Source organism: Moschus berezovskii, chromosome 27 (genome assembly GCF_049115385.1).
Source record: "Moschus berezovskii isolate FMDL1 chromosome 27, NW_MosBer_1.0, whole genome shotgun sequence".
NCBI classification, from domain to species: domain Eukaryota; kingdom Metazoa; phylum Chordata; class Mammalia; order Artiodactyla; family Moschidae; genus Moschus; species Moschus berezovskii.
Window position 1 is genome coordinate 25,104,054 of NC_142486.1, and position 27,695 is coordinate 25,131,748.

General features: G+C 36.1%; 1 protein-coding gene and 1 pseudogene across 4 annotated transcripts; both read right to left on the reverse strand.

The window, feature by feature from the left end:
• Positions 1–1,900: 1,900 nt before the first annotated feature.
• On the reverse strand, positions 1,901–27,188 carry CCP110 (centriolar coiled-coil protein 110). 4 transcript variants are annotated; one of them, XM_055409577.2, is made up of 16 exons: positions 27,007–27,188; positions 25,194–25,322; positions 23,174–23,329; positions 22,590–22,718; positions 16,232–17,876; positions 13,892–14,022; positions 13,220–13,397; positions 12,531–12,670; positions 11,971–12,087; positions 11,524–11,625; positions 11,227–11,343; positions 8,238–8,311; positions 7,629–7,691; positions 6,923–6,982; positions 6,333–6,418; positions 1,901–4,024 (listed from the first exon to the last, which is right to left on the reverse strand). In XM_055409577.2, exons 3-16 carry the CDS (start codon positions 23,312–23,314, stop codon positions 3,972–3,974), a joined length of 3,036 nt encoding a protein of 1,011 aa, XP_055265552.2. In that variant the 5' UTR covers positions 23,315–23,329; positions 25,194–25,322; positions 27,007–27,188; the 3' UTR covers positions 1,901–3,971. The 4 variants fall into 4 exon arrangements, with proteins under 4 accessions (XP_055265552.2, XP_055265554.2, XP_055265553.2 ...); XM_055409579.2 differs by lacking the exon at positions 7,629–7,691; XM_055409578.2 differs by lacking the exon at positions 6,333–6,418.
• LOC148773677 (DNA cross-link repair 1A protein pseudogene) lies at positions 17,913–22,262 on the reverse strand (annotated as a pseudogene).
• Positions 27,189–27,695: the final 507 nt, after the last annotated feature.

Here is a 27,695-nt window from a genome sequence, read left to right on the forward strand (position 1 = left end):
CACTTTCCCGTTTCAAGAGTTTTTGTCTTTTTCTGACATAAAGAGGTCAGAAAACTACATTCTCAAAAACCTCCTCAGGAAAAGGCAATAGAACATACCCCTAACCCTCTAACAGAATATGTTGTTTACCACGCTGAGTCCCAGTTTCTATCTTTGAAATTAGGATAATTCTGACTGAGGTGAAGGGAAACGATTATAAAATGCCCAGCAAATAAACGATCAGCACTCAGTTAAGCAGTACATCACTCACTTGGAGGGTAAAAAATCTTATTGTACCTTCTGTGACGTTCCTGTCTTCAGAGCTTTACTTTTCATGGCAGCAGACGATGCAGTATATCATAAAGCAGGGCTTCTCCTATTTGGATTGCACAGATTCATTGGGCATCTTGTTAAATGCAGGTTCTGATTCAGGTCTGGAGCAGTGCCTGGGCTTCTACATTTCTAACAAGTCCCCACATGGCCCTGCTGCTGATCTCTGGATACAGAAGGGACTGTAAACTGGGGGGTGGGGGAGTGAAGGGGGCAGCATATAACTCAGGAGGCAGTAAAGCAGAAAAACATCATTCGCTTCTTAGCATATTCAATCCCTGAATCTGAACCCTGTTTTATCAAGTGTATTATACAAATAATGGAAGTAATCCTGAAACAGGCTCTTATGTAAAATATTTGTGAATGAGGGGTTTTTCCCACTGTAGGCTGAGAAGCAAAACCATATTCTGGTGGCAATGCTGTCAACCTCAAGAAACTGACCAAAAACAGATTAAACAAATGAACAGGTATTACTTAACTACTGTTAAGTATAATTTTGGGTAAACGTGTTTGTTCTCAGACCTGTTTTTACAACCTAACCAATGTGATACCACTACGCCATATCCCAATCTGATTTGCCATATTCCATGACTGAAAGTCTCCTTTGTTTTTCAAAATTATTTTTAAACCTATATGTATGCTCACTATGGTCTGTTAGGGATAGCTTTCCAACTTCACTTTTTTTTATATAACTACTACTCTTCATTTCAGGGAAAGAAGGGGAGTCATGTGTTGTTGTTCATGGGACAGTGATACCTAACAAAAAAAAAAAGATCTTCATCTCCAAAATGGATCCCTGTTTTCAGCTCAATACGAATAATAAAGAGTTCCCAGCCATACTCATTATTCCCAATGTATGAAATAAGAATAAAGGAAAAGGGAGGGGCTCTTCTCACACTGTCTTCAGTCAGTTCAGTTCAGTCGCTCAGTCGTGTCCGACTCTCTGCGACCCCATGAATCACAGCACGCCAGGCCTCCCTGTCCATCACCAACTCCCGGAGTTCACTCAAACTCATGTCCACAGAGTCGGTGATGCCATCCAGCCATCTCATTCTGTCGTCCCCTTCTCCTCCCGCCCCCAACCTTTCCCAGCATCAGTCTTTTCCAGTGAATCAACTCGTCGCATGAGGTGGCCAAAGTATTGCAGTTTCAGCTTTAACATCAGTCCTTCCACTGTCTTGCAGATTATCAAATACAATATCTCCTCAATAAGAGGTAAAAACGAGGACCATTGGACTATCCTCACATTAGACAGTCAGGCAGCATCAAGAGTTGGAGTCTTAACACTGCAAAATTAGCAGCTTGATGTGCGCTTCAACCTTAGCATTCTCTCCCATTGGCTCAGCTCCAGCTGAAGACATTTCCATCTCCAGTGCACTTCTGCCCTCTGAGAAGTCCAATTCATGTAAAATCAGGTGCTGGGCTAAGCACTGCTACAGGTTACATATTAAACAGTGGGACGTATTTTTCACAGGTCTTGTAAAAAATCATCATATTAAAGTATTAATGTCTTGGTCACATACTTTTCAAAAGTCCTTTCTTTGGTAAATAAAAGAAAAAAATCACACTAAATTTCTTTTACAATGAAAAATTTATTTTGCCTTTTGCCTAGAAGCAAAACTAGTGAAAATTAAAGTATAAAAATAAATATAATTTACATTAATGGACATTCCACTCAAAGTAAAAACAATAAAAATAATATATATAAATAAAAAGCACATTAAAAGCACAAAACAATGTCTGGCACTTTTATGAGAAAAAGCTGTGAACATTAAAAAATTCGTAAAACATGCAAGCTTTACCCTTAAAAAAAAAAAAACTCAAGTTCTGCATCCTTAATCCAAAACTAGTTTTAACTTTCTCTGAAACACACTATTTGTTATAGCCAATTTGCATTACTGTACACAAAACATTTAGCATCTATCTTTCGTTCTGGAAAGACCCACAATGATAATAAGTAATCTGTATCCTGAGTTTTCAGAATGATAAAGCACAATTTATCATATTAAGAAGATCATTTTCATATACTTTGCCCAAAAATATAAATTGGTAATTCAGACATTTTTGACTGTGTTCTATTTCTAATTTTTTTATTCACTCCTTAAATAAATGATATATCTCAATAAAGAAAATCAAGTTTACACCCAGAGTAGATTACAATTTTCTGTCTACAGTTGGATGGAAAAGTTAAGTTTTAAAAGGAGTGGAAAATCGAAGAAAACCATCCTTATCTCAACATCCTTAAGAGAATATTAAGAATACATACAGTCTGCATTTTCAAAATACCAGTATCTTTTTAATATTCCAGTTAGAAAGATTAAATGCACACATAAATGTTCCCAATTTTATGTGAGAAGCACAAAGCCCTTTTGGAAATGGCTTGATAAATTAACAATGACATTCTTTTTTATAAAGTCATATTCCCTTGGTAACCTTTTTTGGTTTATATTTTAAATGAATATGTTAGTGATGAAAAACCTTAAATATTAAGTGTCTCATGTAATGCAGCCTTTCAACTAGAGTATTATAATCCCATTTGAAAATCTGAATTTTCATATTAGATAGCCCTTTATCCTCTCCTAAATCAAGCATGCTAAAAAAGAGTATGAAGAAATAAACAGACTAAATAGAAAATGTAACTGCATGCAACATGTTATTCTATTTTACAGAAATAGATTTAATAATGCATTCATTCCTAAGCATTACTACATTCAAGGTTGTTCTATCTTCCCGAAATTTGTTACCCTCGACAGATTTCATAGTTTAGTAGAAATGTTTCTGATATTACTGGGGTAACGTACATTAAGCCTAAAGTTTCTGTAAGACAACTAGTTTTTGAGAATGTACACTTGTGACCAAAATGATGACACCCAGCTATTTCTGTGGTACATTTTAAGTAGACCACAATAGGCAGGCAAGTGTTTTATCCTATGAGATTACATCATAAATCCAAGAATATGAGAGATTAATCAGAGCTTTTGCAGTAATAAAACAAAAGAAAAACATTCTGCAATAATTTCCTCTCAAACAGAACAGTATCTAGTTCATCAAATAGTGGGCTAAGATGAATGAACTTTATACTCCAGAACTTATTTATAATTTATCACACATTTTCAATATTTTATAGAAATAAACCCAAATGTCCTTTAAGTTTACAAAAAGGTTCTCAACAGACACCTGAGTAATAAACTTATACGGGTTAAGGACAAAAATGAGTCAGTTACTAAGGACTAATTTGTCTTCATCAAAAACTGAAGAGCAGACTCACTGAAAAAGACCCTGATGCGGGAAAAGACTGCAGGCAGGAGGAGGAGACAGAGAGTAAGATGGCTGGATGGCATCACTGACTCAATGGACATGAATCTGAGCAAACTCCAGGAGACAGTGAAGAACAGGGAAGCCTGGCGGGTATATTCCATAGGGTCTCAAAGAGCCAGACACAACTTTGTGCCTGAACCACAACAAAAAACTGATACTAAGAGGAAAATTTGAGGCGGGGAGGGTGGTTAGAAAGAGACCAAAATAGCCAGATGATTTCTCAGCCCTTTGACATCACTTTGCCTGTGTAAACAGAGTCCAGAGTTAAATAAAAAGTCATGAGCAGGGAAATAATATGGATCCTAATTTTCCCCCCCGTTTTTATCCTAATGAATGTTGTCTTCTTAAATTGTCGCAACATTTGGCCGCTTTCTTTGGATTTTTCCTGCATATACTCCTAGGAACAGAGCAAAACTAATATTATTTCTCAGTGTCAGTTTTTCTATAATGATACCATTTAATGACTGCTCACTATGTACCAGGCACTGAACTAAGCAAATTTAACATATTTAAATTAACATATTTAATCCTTATGTAAAATAATCATGAGGTCAAAATTGTTATACTATTTTAAGGGTAATAGTCACTTGTATAAATAACAGAGTAAGAAGCAGAAACTCTGAGAACCCAATTCCACTTGATTCATTATTTTACTTGACCATTTTGCATTACTGTCTTCTACTCTAATCAGTAGTTTCTGAATTTCACTATAAACTCTAAAGCACAAGACATAAAACAAGTATGTTTTAAAATACATGAGATCAGAGATTGCAATTTAGTTTGTAAAAACTATAAACAACTTTAACTGCTTTGCAGTAAACTGCAGTTCAAACACCTCAGAACTCTGCTTCAAGCTGAGAGATTGACAGTCTATTATAACAAAACTGAACTTTCTGTAAAATGCTTAATAAAAGGTATGTTATTTTATTAGAACATGTAATGTCGGTAAAATCAATGCACAATTTCAAATTTGTTTGAAACATAATCCAGGCCATTAAAAATTTAAGGAAGACAGAATAATCTTTTCAAAAGCAACTATGGATCCCTGTGTTGAGATTCATAGTCAGAATTTTAGTCAGTCATAACCGAAATTTTCAGTTTATGTAAAAGGATAAAATTCTTTACAGTCTTTTTCAATTGTCTAAATACGCACTCATGTATAAATAAATCTTTAGGAAAAAATAGGAAAGAATTTTTGTACTTGTTAGATACATATTAATTATACATGTATAATTAAGGGTTAAGTATATTTTTATTAATAATTATGTTACAATGCATTTAAACCACAGTAGTTCTAAGTACTGAACTTCATTGTACACATTAACTACAATGACTTTCTTTTCATCCCTTATACTGTTGCGTATTACTGAAAAGAAAACAGGAGTTGCTATTTTTCTTATAGGTTCACAAGTGACAAATAGTGGAGATGAAATGCATGAGAAAAGAATATGGCAAGTAGTCACTGTGGGAATAGATAATATTAAGCAAAACAAAAATTATTCTTCAATAACTTGCTAACTAGCTAGGATTTATCACATTATATGATGCAAACATGATAAAAAACTGAAAATGTCTTAAAATTTCACATAACTTCACAAGCAACAGATCTGGTGTTTGGTCCAAATGGTTATCTTTCAAACAAGCTGATCCAACCTCTGGAATAAGCAGGATTTTCAACTCTCTAATCCCTTTAAACAACTTTAAAACAACTCCACTGACTGTCACTCACAGTGAATTCCAAAAGATGACCTTTTAAATTATCTACATATTCAACATTATGAATGAAACTCACTATGAATACATGCAAAAGGTGAGCAATCAATTCAAAGCTGTTCCTTCTTTGAACTTATGTGAATAACATGAAAAAATTTGTTGCTTGTTCCCTCCTAATTTGGAGGAAATCACTTAGTAATAAAAGCTCTAAAATATATTAATAGGAAGATTAGAACCGTTAAAGATTTAATTTTCATTGCCTGGTGATTAGATTTCTTTTAAAAGTTTAGAAAGCAGTCTAGTTAAAGTAAAGCAGTTTGACAGTATTTTTAATGGATCACAAAATTTTTGGTGAACTTCTCATAGTGTCTTAACAAAGGTACCTAAAAACATTAAAACATTAGCTTAAAGGTTTTGCGTTAGCTCAACAATGAATTTGTCTTTCTGCCACCATAAATAGGATTTCAAAATATATTTTTTGGTTTAATCCTTAAATAATTCTCAAATAATGAATATAAAGACATTTAGCTCAAGCTTCTTCTTGAGCAAAAGATTAAGCCCTTACCCCCTCACACTTGGCATATTCACATGTGATCCTGTAGTCAGAGGGAAAAATTCTTCCCCTTATGTGCAGATACAAATATTCCTGGGGGATGCACTCCCCAAAACTGAATAGACATGCAGATTTAGATAGATCATTATATTTTACTCATGTATAAAAACTCTTCTGAATTAAGTGTGTATAATTCTACAAATTTTTCAAATTAAAAAATACATAGTATCTCCATGGAATTTACACTGAACCACAATTTTACTAAGATCTCCTGACGGCCATAAGATACTAATACAAATGATAACCAGTAGGAATGACTGTGAATATGCCAAAATTATGGTGGCAAGGAAAGACACCGTATCCCCCTGGTATGGCCTGTGTTATGGGGCAGCTTGTGCACGTCTTTCTATCGAACAGGTTTCAGGAATTTGTTACACACCTGAAACAGGCGCTCTGTTAGGCACTCTGCTCTGTGAAGACTTCTGTCTATTTTGCACAACCCCCTTCACTGATGTCTTAGGGGTTCTAATTGAATATAAAAAAATTAATAAGTCACTTGCATTAAGTTCTAAATGTTCAACATTCAAAAAAAGCAACCATACTGCATCAACTGTTCAAAGCACAAATAAGCTTGAAGAGAATTTAAGTCTCATGCATGCTCACAGTAAGAAAACTATACTTTTGCTTCAGCAGGAGACTATAACCACTAAACCATAGCTTATGCTTTGTTGGAGAATCACTTTGGTGATGCTGAACGTACTATATGGATGTTTACAATATTTAATGAGCAAAATGGTATGAAATGAAAAGTAAAAACACACCAACAAAAGATGATAATTAAAATATAATACACAACAGTACACCAAAGGGTTACCTTTGAACAAAACATTAAAAGCTCTTCCTAATGCTATAAAAAGATCACATTTTAAAATAATTATCTTTTACATAAAAAGCAGTAAGTTATTTTTCCCTCTCAAAGCTAATCTTGATTTGAATATTTTTAAATACCCATGTGTGTTGAATTCTTACCCTTGTCTACTCAGTAGCCTATGAACAGGTGCATTCTGTCCTTGATTTGGCTGAAGGACTCTGTTGACAAAGTAAATAAAAAATTAATCAACAGGATAAATTCAGTTTTTCCCCTATTGTCTTTCAATAGATGAAAGAAAGTGAGGAAGAAGTCAACTATGCAATGATTTGGCCTAAACATTACCACAAAGGAAAACGAAGTGATTAAAGTGCATTAATATGGTGCTTAAACGCTCACCAAGAGGCCAAACCTTGGTTTTTTTTATCAGGAGATATCTAACATAAGTATTAACCCTTGTGCTTTTAGATAATTTATTTGTGTACTTTACAAAAGCCAATTTTTCCTTTAAAACATATGAAAAACAAAACACTCTCTTAAGAGCACAAAACAGGTCACAATTAAGTTTAACCTTCTAAGGTTTTTAAGTAAATATCCAAGACCCCTGAGACTGCAAACTGAACTCAAAGACATATGGGGCTCAAATTTCTATGTCCTACAGAAAGCTCCAGGAACATCTGGTCTGACACATGACCTTGTACATAACCAGGTATTACTGTGGATTCTGACCCTCTCAGCCTCCAACTCAACAGGGAGATTTACTGATGTAAAGGAGAACAAAGCTAATAAAAAGCTTGGGATTTATAAAATTTTCTTCTCCTTAAAAGTTAAAAAATAGTCTCTCAGTGAGACTGTGATTTTTCTCACCTTGTTTCAGAAGGATTTTGCTTAACCAGAAATTTCTTACTTGGCATTCCCATTTCTGCAGCCCTAACACAATATAAAAATAAGGACATACAAATAATGTTTTTAGAAAGAGAGAAAATATATAATTACAAATGTGATACAGGATGACAGAAACAAATCATTTCAAAGTTGGTACACTACTGGAAGACCTGTAATAAGCATACTAAAGACAAATTTCAAGAAAGAAGAGTTTTAATAGGACAGTTTCAGAATATTCTTTGCATTAAGTTTTCCCACTATGAAGTCTTTAGAATATTTGAAAAAGAATATATTTAAAAGACAAAATTAACACTGAACATAAGGATTAAGTATTTTTAAGATTATTTGATTAGCCATCAGTTACACATACTGACGTTGACATACTTTATTAATAAATTTATCTACAGATAAAACCAGATTTTACCACCTGACTTTAAGAAAACTCTTTATATAAGGGAACTTCTATCACCCTAGCTGAAGAAGAGTTAACTGTTTTTTATTTCTAATTTGAAAATACAAACCAACAGATGCTTAAAATCAATTGGCTTGATAATAATTAAATTAGAATGTGACAAGGCATGAAAAACTTACTTCATGTACTTCTTCCTATCAAGAGACTTCTGTGTTGCAGCTGAAAGAGCCACTCGTGGACTTTTCATTTTATCCTTTAAGACAAAAGTAACATGAAGCTCTAGCGGTATCAGTAATACCACTGTATTATAGTACAGGATGATCTCAAATTGTACGGAAAGACTTCTCTTACTAACATTCTGAACTTTAACCTAGTCTTTACAACTGAAATAGTCTGATTTTTCAAAATTAATTAAAATAATTTTTCCCAATAATATAAATTTGGCTTGTTTTTCTTTTGCCAACCACACTAAGATCACTGATTCAAACCACAGATTTCCAACAATCTGATAATACAGTTGACCCTTGAACAACACAGGTTTAAACTGCCCGGGTGACACACATGCAGATTTTTTTCAACAAGTATATTGGAAATTTTTTTGAGATTTGTGACAATTTTAAAAACTCACAGATGAATGTATAACCTAGAAATATCCAAAAAAATTAAGTATGTCATGAATGCATAAAATATATGTATCTATTGTTGTAAGGTGTGAATATTTCACATAAAATTAATATTTATTTTCTTACTGTTTCATAACTTTACTTTCAAAGTTACATTACCATATAATATGCCAGCCTCTCTCTCTTTCTCCCTCCCTCCTGCTCTCTTCTCTTTCAACTACAGCCTATCATAACAGGCAAACAGTGTTTAAAAAGAAAAGTTAACAGTTTCTAATACTGTATTATGAACATAACTGTAACACTGTAGGTCATAATTATAATGATTTATTCTTTAGTGTGGCACAAGTTGTAAAGAACCCGCCTGCCATTGCAGGTTTGGTCCCTGGGTTGACAAGATCCCGGGAAGGACAGCAAAGGCAACCCACTCTAGTATTCTTGCCTGGAGAATCCCATGGACAGAGAAGCCTGGTGGATTATAGTCCCTGGGGTCGCAAAGAGTTGGACACAATTGGAGCGACTTAGCACAGCACAGCAGCACATTATTTAGTGTACAGGCTAGTCTACTATGAAGTAATCATAGTGATTATACTAGGCTCCCATAAATCAAACATATTGCTGTCTCTTCATTATCAATGCATGAATCATTATACCTGTAAATAAACATGAATTTCTTCATGGTATCTTTTCATTTTTTACGTCTAGCGTTAGTAATACATATAGCATCTTCAGTGTTTTGTATCATAAAAGACAATACTGTTGTAGGTACTGTAAGACAGGATGCATCTTGTAAACAAACAACATAAATTTATGGTACTGAAAATATATACAGTACTGTACTGTACAGTAATATAAATATATTCTCTTTATTATTTTCTTTATCTTATTTTATTGTAAGGATACAATATATAAGACATATACAAAATATGTGTTAATTGCTCATGCTTTTGGTGAGGCTTCTGGTCAACAGTAGGCTATTAGCAGTTAAGCTGTTGAGAAGTCAAAAGTTATACTCAGATTTTTGACAGTGGGCCACCCCTAATCCCCCACATTGTTCAAGGAGCAACTGTATTTCAAATTAATTTGTAGCCTGTTTTCTAATTCTCATTTATAAAAGAGGAACTATGCACATGATAGTTTCAAGGATATTTAATCAGGAACAGTCAATAGTTTTTTAATGAGTCATCTAAGCAGCATTCAATGCTTAATTCAAAAACCTAATCACAAAACAGTATGTAATCCTTTTACCAGTTTCTTTTCAATTTGTCGAAGATTTAAATATTTTTGGTAATCCTGAGAACCGTTTTAAGAATTGTAGGAAGGGTGCTAAAATCAATAAAGAATGATATTTAGTATCAATTACTCCAAACCAGAAAGAACCTCATTGTGAAGTAATTACAGATAGATAAATAAATCTGCCCTGATTCCTATTAATACTTGGTCTTTGAACCCAGTTCCTGACACAAAGCTCCTAAAACTCTTGTAATCAAATCTTCTGAGTGACAGGATCATCTTTTTTCCTAATGTTCAATCTTGGACTTCGGTTCTTGACACACAGCTCCTAAATCTTTTGGAATTTCCTGGGTGACAGAAGCATCCTCTTTTTTTCTTTTTTTTCAAACCTGGGCTCTGACAGTAAAAGCACTGAGCCCTAACCACTGGACTGCCAGGAAATTTCCCAAAGCACCTTTTGTTCTAAGACAAACCTGGGGGTCTCTGGATAAGGGCTATTCACCAGAAAGACCAAGCATGATTACAGCCTTAGAACTTTCAGTCTCACCCCCTATCATCTGGGGCAGGACTGAGGCTAGAAATTGAGTCAATAATCAATCATGCAATCATGCCTACATGATGAACCCTCCATAAAAACCCAAAATACACACCCCTTTGCTGAGAAGGTGGCGCACATCCTCCACAGGATGGAAGCTCCTGCTCTCAGGACCCTTCCATACGGCACCCTGTGCATCTCTCCTTCTGGCTCTGCATTTGTATCTGTTGCTGCTACTGCTGCTAAGTCACTTCAGTCGTGTCTGACTCTGTGTGACCCCATAGATGGAAGCCCACCAGGCTCCCCTGTCCCTGGGATTCTCCAGGCAAGAACACTGGAGTGGGTTGTCAATTCCTTCACCAATGTGTGAAAGTGAAAAGTGAATCTGTACCTGTTACTGTATCCTTTATTATATAATAAACCATTAAATGTAAGCAAAGATTTCCCTGTGTTCTGTAAGCCATTCTAGAAAAATTTTCAAACTGGAGAGTCACGGGAACCCCAATTTACAGCTAGCTGGTCAGAAATACAACATGGAACCTGAGATTGGCATCTCAAGTGAGGCGCAGTCTTATATGAATGCCTCCCTATCTTGGAGCATCCGACACTGACTCCAGGTAGATGGTATCAGAACTAAACTGAATCTTAGGACACCCAGCTGGTGTCAGAGATCTGGTGTAGGAGGAAAACCCACACATTTGCTATGAGAAGTATTTTGTGAGTGTTAAAGAAATAAATGTGTTTTTCATCATTCACTAATTTAAAAATCATGTAACATACCATTTGCCTGAGCATTTTCTCTTTGCGAACTTCTCGATCATGATGTAGAATAGACATTCTTTCAGCTGCATCCATTACAAAGAATATGTCATGAATGCCATACAGGGCAGCTCGCAACTAAGTTCAAAAGAAGAAATATTATATCCATTTAAGAAGATGAGGTTAGAGGTCAGGAATATTATGTACTCTTAAAGAAAAAGGTTAAAGTTTTAATTGAAACCTACTTTCAGTGGTTCAATCAAGGGAGAGAAATAAAACATTTCCATTTCCTAAGAGCCTTGAGGACACATGCATTACCTGAGCTAACACTCTTTCCTGAAGAGAAGCATCTTGTGCTGAAACAACTCCTCTCTTTAAAGGTGCTTCTGACTGAAAACTTCGTATAAATTCCATAGTATCCTGAAAAAAGAAATGCTCCTTCATTTTTCTAGAAAGATTTCATGATCACTGGAGCTTCCTTGTGTTCTTTTTCTCAGTCAAAACAAATGTAAGTATACAAATAAAACTATTACAACAGAAGTCAAACAGCACTCACTCTAAAGTGAGACAAAAAAATGTACAACTTACTTCATTTACCTATTTTTAAAAATTATCTGAATGAGATGAATCAATTTCTAAAATTTAAGCCTTTAAAGGAACTAAAAGTATTTGACCTGCCTAAGTACTGAAGTAATTTGTCAACTACGTCAGAACACTGATAGAAACTGAGATGGAAATGCAATACAATTTACACAATCCTCTTACTTTTATAGTTTGTCGAAGTTGTTTCAGCTTATCTGTCTGCATAAGCCTACGAGTAAGGAATCCTTTTGCCACTGCAGTTACTTTATTAAATTTTGCTTGTACTTCTGGACTGAAAACCTAGAAGAAAGAGTATAAACACAACATTTTAATAACCTGAACATTATACTCAATTGTTTTCTTATCTATTACAATGAATAGTTTGTACATATGAAATTCTTCTATATGTGTTTGCTATGTTGTTTAATATCTAATAGTTTCTGATGTATCACAAAATATTCATGGTTCACTTGGAGAACCTAAGATAACGTAGCTCTTTAAAAAAGACAGGTTAGGGACTTCCCTGGCGGTCCAATGGTTAATATTCTGTGCCTCCACTGCAGGGGGCCTGGGTTCAATCCCTGGCCAGGGAAACAATCCTGCATGCCAGGGGGCCTGGGTTCAATCCCTGGTCAGGGAAACATCCTGCATGCCAGATCCCACATGCCATATGGTACAGCCAAAAATAAAATTAAAAAGACAGAAAGACAGACATGTATTCATATATCATTAAGTTTGCCCACCTGAGACCACTTAGTTTTGGCCCTTCCAAAAGGCCTTGTTACTGAGAGTTTGGTCAAGCCACTAGTTGATGATCCCCAGAGGTAGAACGGTACTTCATTTGCAGAACCAAAGCTATGTTGTAGGGCAGAACTTGTGAAACCTTGAGAAACATATACACAGTACTGTATTTGATGTCAAAATAATTAGAATACACAGAATATCCAAATAAACATGACACTCGTTAAGAATAACAACTCCTCTGAAAGGGATCCACATGCAGACTTAAAATATTGATGGACTTCAAGCTTATACACCAGATGGATCTTTTCAACACAAACAGCACCTCAGGATAATTGATGATAAGCTCCTATTGGGGCTGGGGAATGAGATGTAATTCAACATCACCCAGGAGATAGCAAACTGAGTCTCCCTTGGAAAATATCACCTGCTGCATGAGCGAACAAAGACAGGGCTCTGAGTCAAATCTCCTGATATTTTCCTTGCCCAGGCGGCTTTTCTTCACCAACACCTGCTCACTGGTCTTTGCTGCTATCATCTCATTTTTCATCAGTTAGTAAGCAGCTGGCAAATAGCATCGGGTTGGACATGCAATGACTAACAGAAAGGAGGTACAATTTTAAAGTGTGCCAAACAAAATATCTTAGTATAGGATAATTTTTTAAATGTTAAATGATTTTTTAATATTTACCAGAACTATTTGAATTCGAAGTATGGAGTGAGTCCACTTGAGACAGCATTGTGTCTAGTAAACCAGAGTCACTTATCTTTCTCCATTCTAAGTCCACAGCACTGCTAATGTCCAATTCAGAGGCTTCTGCTGTAATTACCTTCTTCTCTTTTAACATTTTCTCCTGTTCTTCTATGTCCTGCAGATTAAGTTTATTACAATGTGGTAGGCTCTTTTCTTTAATTACATCTCCAAATAGTATCATTTTAAGCTCAGCTAAAAGTATGTATGATTATCCGCAAATTATTATTTCAGGTTTTCCTCCCTCAAATAAAACTGACAATTCGTTTAACTGATTCTAAAATGTGATAATAATATTAAAACAGGTGTCCTTCCTCTTCTAATATACTCTTACAGAAGGCATATTTCAGCATCTGCTTATAAAATACCTTTTAAAATATTAAAAATTTTGAATCAAGGATTCAATTAAGTATCCTTTTGATAAGTTATGCATTTACTTTTAGATAAGCATCTAAATACTGTAACTCACACTTTGGCAATAAAAATACCATTCACATAACAAAATCAATGACCTTCTTAGAGAAAGATACACATAAGTAACAATTACAAACACCCTCTATGTGACCAAAATTCCACTCACCAGTCCTCTATCCCTACATTTTAATTCCTCACCTTTTGCAGTCTTTCCTGTTCCCTTTCCTGCTCAGCTATGAGTAGTGATAACTGCTGGGCGTGCTGTTCTTCTAGCCTCTTCCGCATTTCTTCAAAAGCTAACATCTTGCTTTTTAGTATCTCCTCACCTTCTGAAAAAAAAAAATGTCCCCTCAAATTTAGAAAATTTAGTAATATCTGATGATTTATACCATCAATTTAAATTACACTTCTAACCAGAGAATATTCCTGGATCCAACATAGTACAATCAAGATACAGCCAGACCGCCATTCTGAACCACTTTCTCTTTTGCTCTCCTTTCATTTCAGGCTACTAAAGGTCTGTATCTTATCACCCTCACCCAATTAATGAACAGATCCCCTCATGATCTAAACTGATGGAGACAAGACTTTATGTTCCATCCAGACTCTTAGTCCAATTAACTTCAAGATGTGGTTCTCGTGTGCATCTCACCTCCATTTATTCTCTTCACTCTTGTCCTTTTCCAGGGTCTCTAGTATTGTAGCTTAGCCTGTGCTTTATTTTTCTTTTAAATAAATGCTTTAATAGTGTAAAGCTACTCAGTATGAAGTTCCAAAAAAGATTAAATACTAAAATTCCAGATATTTTAATTACTAAAAAATGTATTAAATCAGTATGACTATGCAACTTACTGAATAGAAAGTGGTGAGATACTTTGAAATGTTGAAGCACCAAGTATTACACAGATGCAGCACAGATATTCAGGGATCCACTGTAAATCCCCTAAATTCAAAGAATCCTTCTTTCCAAATACACAATGATTTTCATAGAAAATGATTATATTTGTCGTACCTCCTATAGTATTTTGATAATTTGTTCCTAAATCCATTTTATTCAGCTACAACGATTTGCATTTGTACATGGACAATTTTTTATAGGTTGAGGGGGGGAGCTGGAAAAGCAGTAGAATAGTAACTCTCAGCAAGAAAGGAAAAAGGCTCTCCACTTAACCACTCAGCCAATAGCAGAAGTCCATGCAGCTCTACCTTAAAAACAAGAGAGTCCATTCAGCTCTACCTTAAAAACTTATAAATGAGCGCCTGTCCAGGGGCTCCCTCTCTGGGAGGTGTGCCCAAGGTAGGCGGCCAAGCTATGGGCAGCTTTCAGCACACTGTGCTGCCTCCCATGCCCACCATGACAGCAACCCAGCTGCCTCCATGACCGGCCTCATCTCCCACACATGGCCTTCCTCTTGTAAACACTGCCAGAATCAACACTTAGTTAGTTCCTGTACTTTTGGTATTCACCAAGGCAGCCTTAGCCTGTTATGTCATCTATTTTGAGAAGCCAAGCTGGCTCCTCAGGTATCAACTGTTTTCTTTATTAGAGTTCTGATAAAGCTGCACGTGCATTAAACGATCTGCCCCAACCCAACCCTATTTTTCTGAAAAACTTTGTTATTTTTAGTGTGCAATTTTATAGAATATAGTTTTTTTTCAGGAGGCTATATATCACATTAGAGTTTAAATGTCTGTGTCTAAAAACTTAATTTACTTGATTTCTATGTCTTTACTATCAGTAATGAAGAATTATGAACCATAACAACAAAGTAAGGAGTAGTAAGACTTGTTTTAACAAGTTGCTGTTACTATAACACTAGATGCAACATAAATTTTGAAATAATTTTCACTACTAAATATACCATTCTTGAAACACTACTCACAGAGTCTTATCAGTGCTATTTTCTCTAACAATTTGATGTTAAGAGTGTTTACTAAAGGGTCAACTTGTGGCTTAGACAGTAAAGAATCTGCCTGCAAGGCAGGAGACCCAGGTTCAATCCCTGGGTCAGGAAGATCCCCTGGAGAAGGAAATGACAATCCACTCCAGTATTCTTGCCTAGAGAATTTCATGAACAAAGGAGACTGGTGGGATACAGTCCATATGGGGTCACAAAGAGTCAGAGACGACTGAGCAACTACACTTTCAAAGGGCCAACTGCATAAGCATCTCATTACAAATCAAAGGGCAAACTGGTGAAAATATTGGAAGGAATATTGGTGAAAATAAAGGAAGACATAACAGCAATACAATGGATTAAAACTATGATGCTTCATGCAAGAACTTTTTCCTTCAGTCATTAACAATATTCTCTATTAATACCAAATGGACTGTGAAAAATTCATAATTTAAATAAGAAAATCCTTTAAGAAAGCCTATCAAATGGCAATACACTGTAGCTAATTATGCTCTCTGATAAATGAAAGTAACCTGAACAGGTGAAGACAATTATTATTATTCCACAAACTGTCAATTAAAAGTATTAAATAAAGATGCCATCTGTTTGGCAGATATTAAACACTTCAAAGCCTTCTTACCTTTGGAACTACTTTCTAACATCTTATTCTTGATGTAGACAGATCCTTTAGAATATCTTTTTTCTGGCAAATGTTGCCTTTCCTGTTCAGCTATTCCAGTTGTTACAACATAAGGGTAGTTTTCTTTTTGCAAATTATCAATATCTAAATCAAGTCTCCGTTTAACTTTCTCAAAACTGTTATCCAAAAATTGTTCTTTTCCACAGGACACTGTAGGGGTATCCATCTGCTGTCTGGTATTCTGGTTCTGCATCAGTAAAGGAGATGGGTTTTTTACATCATAAGACTTATTCAGTTCCATCTGTAAGTTGCAGGAGTTTTTCTCTAACACATTGGTTGACTTGACTCCACTCACAGTCCCAAAGTTTTGACTCAGAACACACTCTCTGGCGGCATATGGCTCATGCAATCTTTCCCCTGCAGTACATGTACTGTCCATTCTGTGCGGTCCTCTCGTATCAGATATTAACTGACTTTCCATGATAGCAAGTCCATGAACAACTTTATTTTCTAATTGATTACCTGAAGGTTGACACACCTGATTTGATTTACCTAAAACCATTTCCTGTATGGCTTCTGTATTTTTGCTGACATAAACCTTACTTGAACAAACTCCTGCTAAATCAACTGGTAACTTTGGCACAGTTTCAGGTACATTTGTTTTTTCATCAGTTTCTTTAACAACTAACTCTACTGCCTGTTCTTTCCCTTTAGGACTTAATTCTGAAGCGTTTATTGGGTTATTTATAAGTATATGACATGCTGATGATGGCCTAGAACACCTTCGATGCATTTTAGGACTTAGGCTTGGCTCTGGGCTAGGTATTTTGGCATATGAACCAGTAAGACTTTTGATAACATTATTTTCAGTAACAAAAGTGGGAATGCCTTTGAAATTAGAATCAGTCTCTAAAACAGTGGGATGGCCAGTTCGTATAGATATGTCCAGTTTAGAAAAGTTACCTAAAACAGATGTATTCACGCTGCTTGCTTGAGTGAAAGCACCTTGGAGAAGAACATTTGATTTATTAAGGCTTGGTTTGTCAGGAATAACTGAACCACAGTGTTTGCCTATCAACTGGGACTTCTCCTTTCCATAGTCAGTCACTTTAACAGCATCATTTTCTTTGTCTGAGTGACTCTCATTAACAGTCCTCTTTACACTACTTCTCAGACTGCATCTAGACTGCTCCCTTTCTATATATTCCTTTGACTTTTTCATCAGGTTCTGAAGACTCATTATGTAGGGATCCGGAGTAACTTCCTCCAAAAGTGATGGATCTTGTTCTTCATTTGCTGGAAAGAGAACATCAGAAGTAAGTGTCTCCTGTGCAGCTATTGAGGAAGTCTTTAAAGAAGCTTCATTTTCTGCCTGGCTAATATTTGAACTATCGCATTGCTTCACATAACTGAATTCTTCCAAGTCCCTAGCTAAGTCTATACCATTAGATTTAAATTGATCCTCATTATTCAATGGCAAAATTCCAGTTATCTTTTCAAACTTTGCTAAAGTCGAGTGTTCAGTAGGGCTTGGCAAGATATTTGGAAGTGTAGCAGGAACATTCAAGTTTCTGACTTCTGAATTAGAGTAAACTGTTTCAGTCTCCCACTGATGAAAATCACTGGCATTCGGTGCTTTTCTAACCTGAAAAAGGAAATACAAAAATTAACACTTCATCACTACACAAAAAGCCTTTGATTTCATTGTTTTCTAAAGCAAAACTGAAATTGAAGATTCAGAATTCTAATATTTGAAAACAACAAAAACTCAGATGACCTTTTCCATGGTATTCTGTATCATATGGAGCACAAATTACTATAAAAAGTATCTATTGGTCATGCTGGACTATTAAAAGATTAAAAGAAAAATAACTTATCTAAATAATCTAATGAAATTATGAACATATGCACATGTCTATACACGCACACACATATATTCATATACCCCGTGCAATTTAATCTTGGAATAGAAGTATTTTCCATAACTTTCTTCTGGTTATATGTTATTAACATCACCAACTGCTTCTCCTATGAGAACTATCATCTGAGGATAACAATGTGTAAGATAAATAGCAAGTAATTAAATTTCCTACTTAAATGATTCCTCTTTAAGAAAGACTAACTTGCCCTGGATATTGATTAAGCAACAGTAATCCAGTACCAAGACTCTTGCCTCACACATGCTTGCTCCAAATTTTAAATAAAACCCTCTGTATGATGAGACAAATTTGTGGTAAATGATAGCTCAGCTATGTAGTTTAATACTTGAAAAATAAAAACTTTAACTTAAAACCCAATATATTAAAGCAAATTTCAATTTGATTAACTGATGACTACTTTAAACAGCTGCCTGCTAATGAGTTTTTGAACAAGCAAAGATAAAAACTTAAAAAAAAAACTTAAAGAGAACAACTGTATACACAAGATTCAACAGAAAAAAAAATAAAATCACATTTTGGATCCATTATTTTTAAATAAAAAGTCAACTAGGATGTTTTCTGAAGATTCAGTTCAGTTGCTCAGTTGTGTCCAACTCTTTGAGACCCCCATGGACTGCAGCACACTAGGCTTCCCTGTCCATCACCAACTCCCAGAGCATAATTCTAAAGATTATACAAGCATACGTGAAACTGGCAAAAATCATCACCATATTATCTTATGAATACAGACTCCAGAATCCTGAATTTTAAAAGATTTGTAAGTTGTTTTGTGTTTTTTTTCTTAGACAACATGGCACTCCTATTTTAGCTTACAAATCCCAAGACATGCAATTGTTTCCAGGTACTCTGCAATAAACAATACAATGCGATATACTTACAACTTCACAACTGAAATAAAATAAAAGGAATACTTACTCAGGACACGTGTTCAGAGGTTTAAGTAAAATTATTTCCTCAAAATAGCTAAACATTTCACATCTGTAATATTCAGCACCCATCCTTTTTATACACCACTAAAATAAGCCTTTGATTATACAATTTAAATAACAACAACAAAAACAATCTACCACAAAATCACAGATTTTACAGGTAAAACAGACCTTAGAAAGCTACTTGTGTAAGATAAAATTTCTCTAACTGCATAATTAATTCATTACTCTATATTGTACATGCAAACAAAGTTTTTAAACTCAACGATAATCCCATTAGTAATATATGTGAATTATTCCCTCAATGGACCAAGAATAATATGCCAGTTTTGTTCCAAAAATAGGAAATACGTAATAACTCAAAAACCCACCCTTGTTGTGCTACTCATTATAGTTTTTAAACTCAATATGAGAAGCAATTATACTTTACAAATTAAGATCAACTACCCACAGTGAAAGGAAGGTAGCAGTTAGTGGGAAATACCATCTAGCATGAATTACATGAACCACAAACCTCTAAAATTATAAAAGAATTAAAAGATGTAACCAGCAAAACAGTGCTACATATGGCAGAAATTATTTAACTTACTCACTGTTTTTCTTTTTAGTATGAAAGGATCCAGAACTTAAAACAAATTGTTTATACAAATCTAAAGTAACTGCAAAAGGTAAAGATGTGTGGTTTAAATAGTTTCAATTTATATCTAAGATGCATCAAGAAAATTCTGTTATGTAATCTAAATTGCATTTGTATATCTAAGATCAGAATTTTCACCAAAAAATATTGGAAGCAGTTATTTACTTTTTTTTTTCCCCAAGTTTTTCTCCATCCTTTATTGGGTAATTATCTAGGCTCTCTGAGTCATCTTCAGAGTCAAATGTTCAATTACTGTCACTGAAATTTTATAAAATTGCATAAACATCAATTATAAATCCTAAAAAACAAATGACACTATAGCATATTTAAGATTAATTTATTTAAGTATGCATATCATATAAACCTTCTATCTCATAAAAATATGCCCCATATTAAATAATTTTAAAGATACGTAATTACTTATATATAATGCTTTCAATCTAGTTCATTATCATAAATTCTTTGGTTCCTGAATCTGCCTTTGTTTCCCCTCCTACTGCTGGATGCAGAATACAATAGCCCCCACAAGAAGGGGCAAAAAACAAAGGTACTAGGCTGACCAGTCTCAGTTATCATGGATGATGCCAAGATGCTCTCCATAGTCAGCACTATGAACATATTATTCAAATGTAAATGAGAACGTAAGCAGAATGAGTGACCTTCATGAGGTTTTTCACATAAAGTGTACTTCATTATCACTGAAGATTTAACTACTAACAAGTGTGGTCTAAGTTATTTAACTGTTTCTGAGCCCTTTGAGGTAATGTCAATATCCAGCTTCCAGTTTCCACTCTTGAAAATATTTCTCCATTGTGCGTCTAGATTTCAAGGTGCCCACATTCACGGTAGGTATGATTTTCTGGGGCTTCAGCCACTCAACAAAACGTTTCATCTCTAGGTAAGGAGATGCTGTGTTCACTGTAAGGAATCCCATATATTGAAATGTTTCCTTTGATTTGGGGAATAATATCTGCTAGACTAGTTAACTTGTTAGAATGCGTCCAACCTGTAGGTCGAAAAGCCAAAATCTGATTATATTTCCCACCACACTTCTTCAAGTGATTCTGTAAACCTTTAAAATTAATTTGCATCACTGGGAGAAGGTGAACCAGTGAATTGCACATGTCTGTAGTGATGAGGGAATTAACTTCTGGTATACTGAAGCACTGTAATGTGTTATATTTTTCGTTGGACATGCCTACTTTTGAACCTAGAACATCAGCAATGGCTAGGAAGATTTTCTCTTTTCCAATAGAGTAAGTGCCACAGACAACAAGAGCCCATGGGTTTAGAGTTACAGCCTCAAAGGCAGTGTTGATGGCAAACTGGATAACCTCTTGCTGAGACAGAAAAGAGTATTCTGGGCTGCAATATGTTGTATCTAAGTAAAGTGTGTGGACTTTCTGGCATGCAAGTAGAGAACGTTCCATGCTGGGGTCTGCTCTGAAGTCTCCCATGTATAGTATGACATGACCGTTAGGAAGATAAAAAAGGATCATGACAGCACCTGGACAGTGATTGGCATCTAGCAAAATAACCTTAATACCATTCACTATACATTCAGTGTCTATTGGCAATGGATGAATATATTGTTCTTGTACGTGAAGTTTGCTCTTCAACAAATTGCCAGTTATCTCACTACAATAAATGGGAAACGTGAAGTTTTCAGACAATCCAGCATAATGATCAGAACGGAAGTGGGTGAGAAAATAGGCAGTGCAACCTTCAACCCATCCATCCTGAAAGGCATCGACCGTAAAGCCAGTTCCAGGTATTTTCTTATAGAATGGACATGTCTTTTTCCTTAACTCTCCTGCATTAGATGACTCTGAGATTTTCGTGTTCTCTCTCTGCACCGCCATGAGGTGATTTTATGAAGGCTTTGCCTTTACTTAAATTTTACTTAAATTGACTGTTCCAGGTACTGTCTTCTTAAGGTGACCTGGGTTCTTCTGACGTCCTCCTTCCTGCAATGAATCTGACTTTTTAAGTCTCTTTCTTTGACACTGTGACCCCTTATCAGAAAGCTCCACAGAGGGCTGACTTTCACTTAAATTCTTTGCCTCTAATTCTAAATCACTTAAAGATTTTTCTGCTTTCCTCTTGCGCTGTTGGGACCTCTTTTCATTAGGACTCACAGCTGTATTGACGTTCATCCCTTCTAATGAACTTTCCTAAAGCAATTTCTCTTTTCTTTTGGGTGGCAGTCCAAAATACACACCCATATCCATCGGCTTCATTACCTTAGTAGAAGGCTGTGTTGCATGACACTTATGGCCAGAAGGCAACATTTTCGAAGGCTTAGCAACAGTAGGTGTACTAGAAAATGTTTCTGAATTTAAAATTGGAACTTTATTGTTCAGCACACCATCTAATCCCTTTCCGCAGAAACATGTTGAGTTTGCGTTGTTCTTACCATTGGAATTCTTATTTGATAATTCTCTAGTTTTACTTTGGGGTGGGTGGCAGTTATTTACTTTAGCAGAGAATGAGAATAAGGTCTCTGAGTCAATAGACTGATTAGTTCAGAGGTAAACTACAATGGCCAATTCTATCATTTTGTCACTGAGAATTCAATGTTTTTAGAGTCATAAGACACAGACAATAAGCAACTATACTCAGTGTATGGGTCCACTGTCTAAATACCCTCTGATTCAAGTACTGAGCATCACTAACAAGCAAGTGAATTTTCTATGGAGTAACTGAAATGGAATATCACAAATTACGAAGCTTCTCAAACACAACTGCATATTGGTAATTAACTACTAAAGCAAATATATTTCTGGAAAATTATCATCAATGCTCACCTCATGATTTATTAATCATAATTTAAAAGAGCTTATATTACACACCTGAACATTTTCAAGAATCTCCTGGACACGAGTCAGTAAAGCTTTCTTTCTATTAACCAGCCTTCTTGCTTCAACATCAAGTGCTTTCTGCTTTTCTTGTTGCATTTCCTTTCTTTTCTCAATATTAAGCTGAAAAAATCATAAATATGTAATTACTTTTCATAAATGTAAAAATACCATAAAATCAGGAAGTTCTGAACCAGAATGATTAAAGATGTGTGCAACAGGTAAAACTATCTATAGTGAAAGCAATCTGAACCGTGGTTGGGGTTGATAACTGAGATGAAGGATGTGAGATCTTTCTGTGGTGATGAAAATGTTCTGTATTGGTGTGAGTTCTAAATGGATGCCATATATCAGAACTCAAAAAGAAAAAGCTACGTCTCTCCTTTTGAAAAGGGTTAAGCATCTTTTAGGTATTTCTAAGCCTTTCATTTATTTTTCTGTGAACATGTCTCTCCTTTTGAAAAGGGTTAGGCATCTTTTAGATATTTATAAGCCTTTCTTCTATTTTTCTGTGAACAACCTTACTGATTCACTATTAGAAAAAAAAAAAAGATTATTTAAAATCAAAGAACATTTACCAGTGGAGAAAGCACAGCCACTCCATGGAATCGAATAAGTGAGATGCTTTCAGACTGGACAGGTAGAAAGCTCTCTGTGGATAATGATGCTTCTTGGATTCTGGAGAGACTTTTCTCACAAAACTTCTCATACTCCTCCATCTTCCCACAATCACACTAAAACAGGGAAAAAAGCCATTTTTAATGTGCTGATCTTAGTTTATTTGGCAAATCTATAGGGCACTGAAATATTCCTAGAATTCACAATTTCTAGAAGTGGGCTTCCAAGAATTGTTTTCCTGATCAGGAGCTAATTCTTGGGCACAAAAAAGACCTCAAGACCCTGCCCAATTAAGCCTGGCTTCATATACTAAATATTTCTGAAGATTTGTATATAGTCAATCTTTAAATGTGATTAATTTAGAAAGGCATAAAGAATTCAGCAGTGAAACTTTCTGAAAAGAAACGAAGTTCTATACAACCTAACTAACTTCAGATTGTAAAACAATACTATCTTTTCTTCAGCAGGACTTATCTATACATCACAGGAAAAACTATATAATACAAAGGTAGGAATCCTTAGCAAAACAAAAAAGGGGGGTGGGGGCTAAATAAATAAGAAAGATATTTACTTTCAAAAATTCTTCTACCACAAAGTCCAGTCTATCACTTGCCTATCTTAAAGAATGTAATTTGACTCCATAATAACTGGCCAAATCAGAAGTGAAAAACAGAATCTACTGGCCCCCATATTAATTTTACTTTATAGCTGAAAAATGGAACTATCACCAAACTACTTACAGCAATCATTCCAGTAATTTCACAATTTCAGGAAAACTGTGATGGTGGCTATGAAAATTTAAGGTAACCAGGAAGGATTAGCTACCAATTCATTCATCCAGCATGTGTTAAATATTTGATTGCCTGTTTTCACAGTATTATGTCTAGCATTGTTTCCTTTAAATAATGCAAAGGAAAGGAAAAGAGAGCTATCACTGGACTCATAACCAAGAAGGATATGAATTGTGAAAACAAAAACTAATACGATAATCTTCCTTTAAGTGTTCATTTTAAAACAATTAATTAACAAAAAAAAGAGAGAGGGAAGTGAAATTCAATTCATGATGTGGGATATGCAAAGATGAAATAAGATAAAATATGATACTGCCCTAAGCCTCAAGGTACTTAAAAATGTAGTGCTCTAATGTATCCGGGACAAACAATAGCACAAATGGAGATGAAGGAAAATCCTATATGAAATTATGATTACAGTATGAGAAAATAAGATCTATTGCTACTTTTGATAAACTGGTAGTCTTATTAATAGCAAAACTTCTTCCTACCATCCCATCAATTCTAATTATTTCTATATTCATTTATGCAAATTGAGAGCTTAATTTCAAAAGAAATGGTTCTCTAGCGTATAAATGAGGTTATCTTGCAAACTTATATTCACAAAACAAGAAAATAAAATACAAAACAGCTTACTGCATGATAACCAAAGCAGGCCTCATTTAGCCTAGGCTTCAACCCACATTATATATTAAAATTTAGAATAGGCAGAAGCTAAGCTATAAGAGAAAGTCAAATGATCCTCTCTCTACAAAAATACTTCAAAAGAATTTTTAACACAACCCACGCATCCAGCATTACAAGAAACAAAAATAGATTACTCATACAATTAATGTAATATACTTCCAATGGATACACAAGCAAAGCATGGAAGGTCTGGGAAATTTAAGGAAATAAAATATCTTTATGGTAATAGCTTCATATTTCTTCCAACATCATATAAATATGTCTCATTGCTTCAGAAAGTTAAATTCACATCCCTTGAACAGTATATGTTTGCCATACACACTGCAGACATACAGCAATATATTATTATTACCACGTAACTTATGGCCTATGATAATGTATTAAACATCCAAATACAAGTCTAATATCATGATTATGAAATAACCAAGTGACTCTATAGCATGAACCCTGCGTCATTCACTATCACACTATCCTGCTGTTTCCCAACTTTCATAGCACTTACCACTATCTGAAATTATCTTGGTATTTCCTTGGATTTTGTCTGTCTTCCTCCACCAAAATGTAATCTCCATAAGCACAGGTACCTTCTCAGTCTTGCTCACCACTGAATCCCCATTACATAGGACAATGTCTGTACACAGGAGACATTTCATAAAAATATTGAATAAACAAATTAGAATAGTTAGCTCAAACAATAAAGTAAATCAGAAAAAAGAAGACAGTGGACTACGCTGCAAAGAAGCTAGCAAGGAAGAATGGAATTTAGAGAATGGGAGTTTCATAGATGACCCTATTCCCAGAGAAAATGGTACCTCTAAACTACAAAGGCAACCATTTAAAAACCGAGAGCCGGTATCCTATATAATTAAGCAACAGGGAACTCTGTTTCTCATGCCCCAATTACCTCTGTCAACAGGGTTTTATTTTAAGGGAGGATTGACTACAAGGCCACTGCAACCACAAATCTACTGCCCCATACTTCACCATTAGGCATTAGTGGTCCGCTTGAATTAATAATTTGTTGGCTGCATCCAGTTCAGACATGGCCTGTCTTCTCCATTTAAACGAGGATCCTTCTCCTCTTTGCAAACCCCATAGACTCACAACTCTGCTACCTGCTACTCCTCAGCGCTCCATCAGAAATGTCACTGAAGGGAATGTTCAAAGAACATGTCCTGTTTACATATCCTAGCTACTTGTTTACCCATCAGTCTTTTCAAAGTGGCAAAAAAAAAAAGGGGAAGCTTTCTTTTTCGGGCACACAGGAGCTGTATGTTCTTGGCAATTCACTTACCATCTCTATGCCTCAGTTTCCTGTAAAATAGGTAAAGTCATAGTATCGGCTTTGAAGAGATTCTGGGTGGATTCATTAGTAGGACATGCAGAAAGCAAGGAACGGGAGCAACTTTCATTAGGAAGAGAATGATGAGGACTACTTTTTTTCCACTAGTTTATGAATTCCTAGAGGGCAGAGACAGTGCTTGGTCTCTGGTAAAATTCAAATTTAACTTAAAAACGTGGAGGTTGAAGAGGGAGAGGACATATGTATACCCATGGCTGATTCATGTTGAGGTTTGACAGAAAACAACAAAATTCTGTAAAGCAATTATCCTTCAATTAAAAACTAAATAAATTAAAAAAAAAAAAACGTGGAAAGGGGGACCTCAGCTTCCTAATTTTGCTGCGTTCATACTCCTCCCCATTAAGTCAAACTCTAGGCGCCTGCCATTTGCTTCAATTGGGGGTAGGGAACTGGGGTTATAACCAGGTAGAAGCAAAGGGTGGAAATCACCTAATAACATGAGGGCCAATAAAGATAATTTGCTTTTTTATCCTTCTCCTCATGCCCCCGGAGAGTCACAAACGCCAAGTGAAGAACGCGCCAAGGGCCTTAAGCTGGTGATAACTGGCATTCAGAAATTGCCAGTGCACACCCTGGGACGCTCCCCTTGCCAGAAAAAAAAAAAAAAAAATGGCCCAACCAGTTCTATCAACAAGAGGTGGTTCCCCAGCTCTGGTCAGAGTTTATTTACTGGGGACCCTCTGCCGTCTCCCCAGCGCCCCAAGCCCACCTTCCCCAGCTCCTCCGATAAAGCTCCATCCCGAGGACCCACCAGGCGGTGCCAGCATCTGAACATCACCGCCGCGACCGATGCCGCCGGCCCCCGGGGCACCCGCCTCCACACAGCCCGAGTCTTTCCAGGGGCTCGAGGGCCGGAAGCCCCTGCGCCCGGGGTGCTTTCAGCTCCTCAGAGCGCCAATTCCGCCGCTCGCGGCCGAGACCCGCTGAGTCAAGCCCACGCTCAGGCACACACCTGTTCTCCCACGGCCCCGGCAGCTTTCCTCCCCTAGCTCCTGGCCTTGGTAGGAAGCAAACTGCTCAATTGGTACTGACTGAACACCGCTCCGCTCGCCGCCGCCTTCTCCTCCTCCTCCCCGCCATATTACGGCACTCTGGCGGCAACGCGGGCTCCTGGCAACCGCCGCCGCCGCCGCCACCGCCCCCCCCACCTCCGGACTCCACCTCTTAGGGCCGGAACTTCCGGCGGCTGCTTCCGGGTCCCTTGGGCCGGTTGGGCCTCCAGAAAACTACAATCCCCGAGTTGCCGTGCGCACCTGGGTTCGCGTCCTGGCCCAACGATGGAAGGCGTTGTTCTTATGGGAGCGCGGTGCACGCCGGGAAGCGTAGTCTTCCCTGACAGCTCTCAAATTTTATTTTGTTAGGAACTGAAGCCTCGAGAAATGTTCCTTGAAGCTGCTATTATTCACTTATCTGTAAAGAGATAACTTCTTTCTGTACAATCGTTGGAATACATACAGTAGGCACCAAATTTTTTTTTCTCTCTAAATAAAAAAATGATTGAATCCTAGATGTCACAACTTTAAGCTTCAACACTTCCCTACTCTTGCAAATCAAAGGGAAAATACCTCCAAGAAAGGAAGGAAGCAGGTTCAGAATGGCAGGAAAAGCTCAGAATGTTTTGCCAAAGTTCTCCGTCCAAAC

Excerpts from the sequence above, each read along its gene's own strand:
- CCP110 (XM_055409577.2), bottom strand. The coding sequence starts at position 23,314 with ATGGAGGAGTATGAGAAGTTTTGTGAGAAAAGTCTCTCCAGAATCCAA. Across the intron at positions 13,398-13,891 it reads AACAGGAAAGACTGCAAAAG|GACATAGAAGAACAGGAGAA; the intron begins GTGAGGAATTAA and ends CTTAATCTGCAG. Across the intron at positions 12,088-12,530 it reads CCAAAACTAAGTGGTCTCAG|GTTTTCAGTCCAGAAGTACA; the intron begins GTGGGCAAACTT and ends TCTTTCTTCTAG.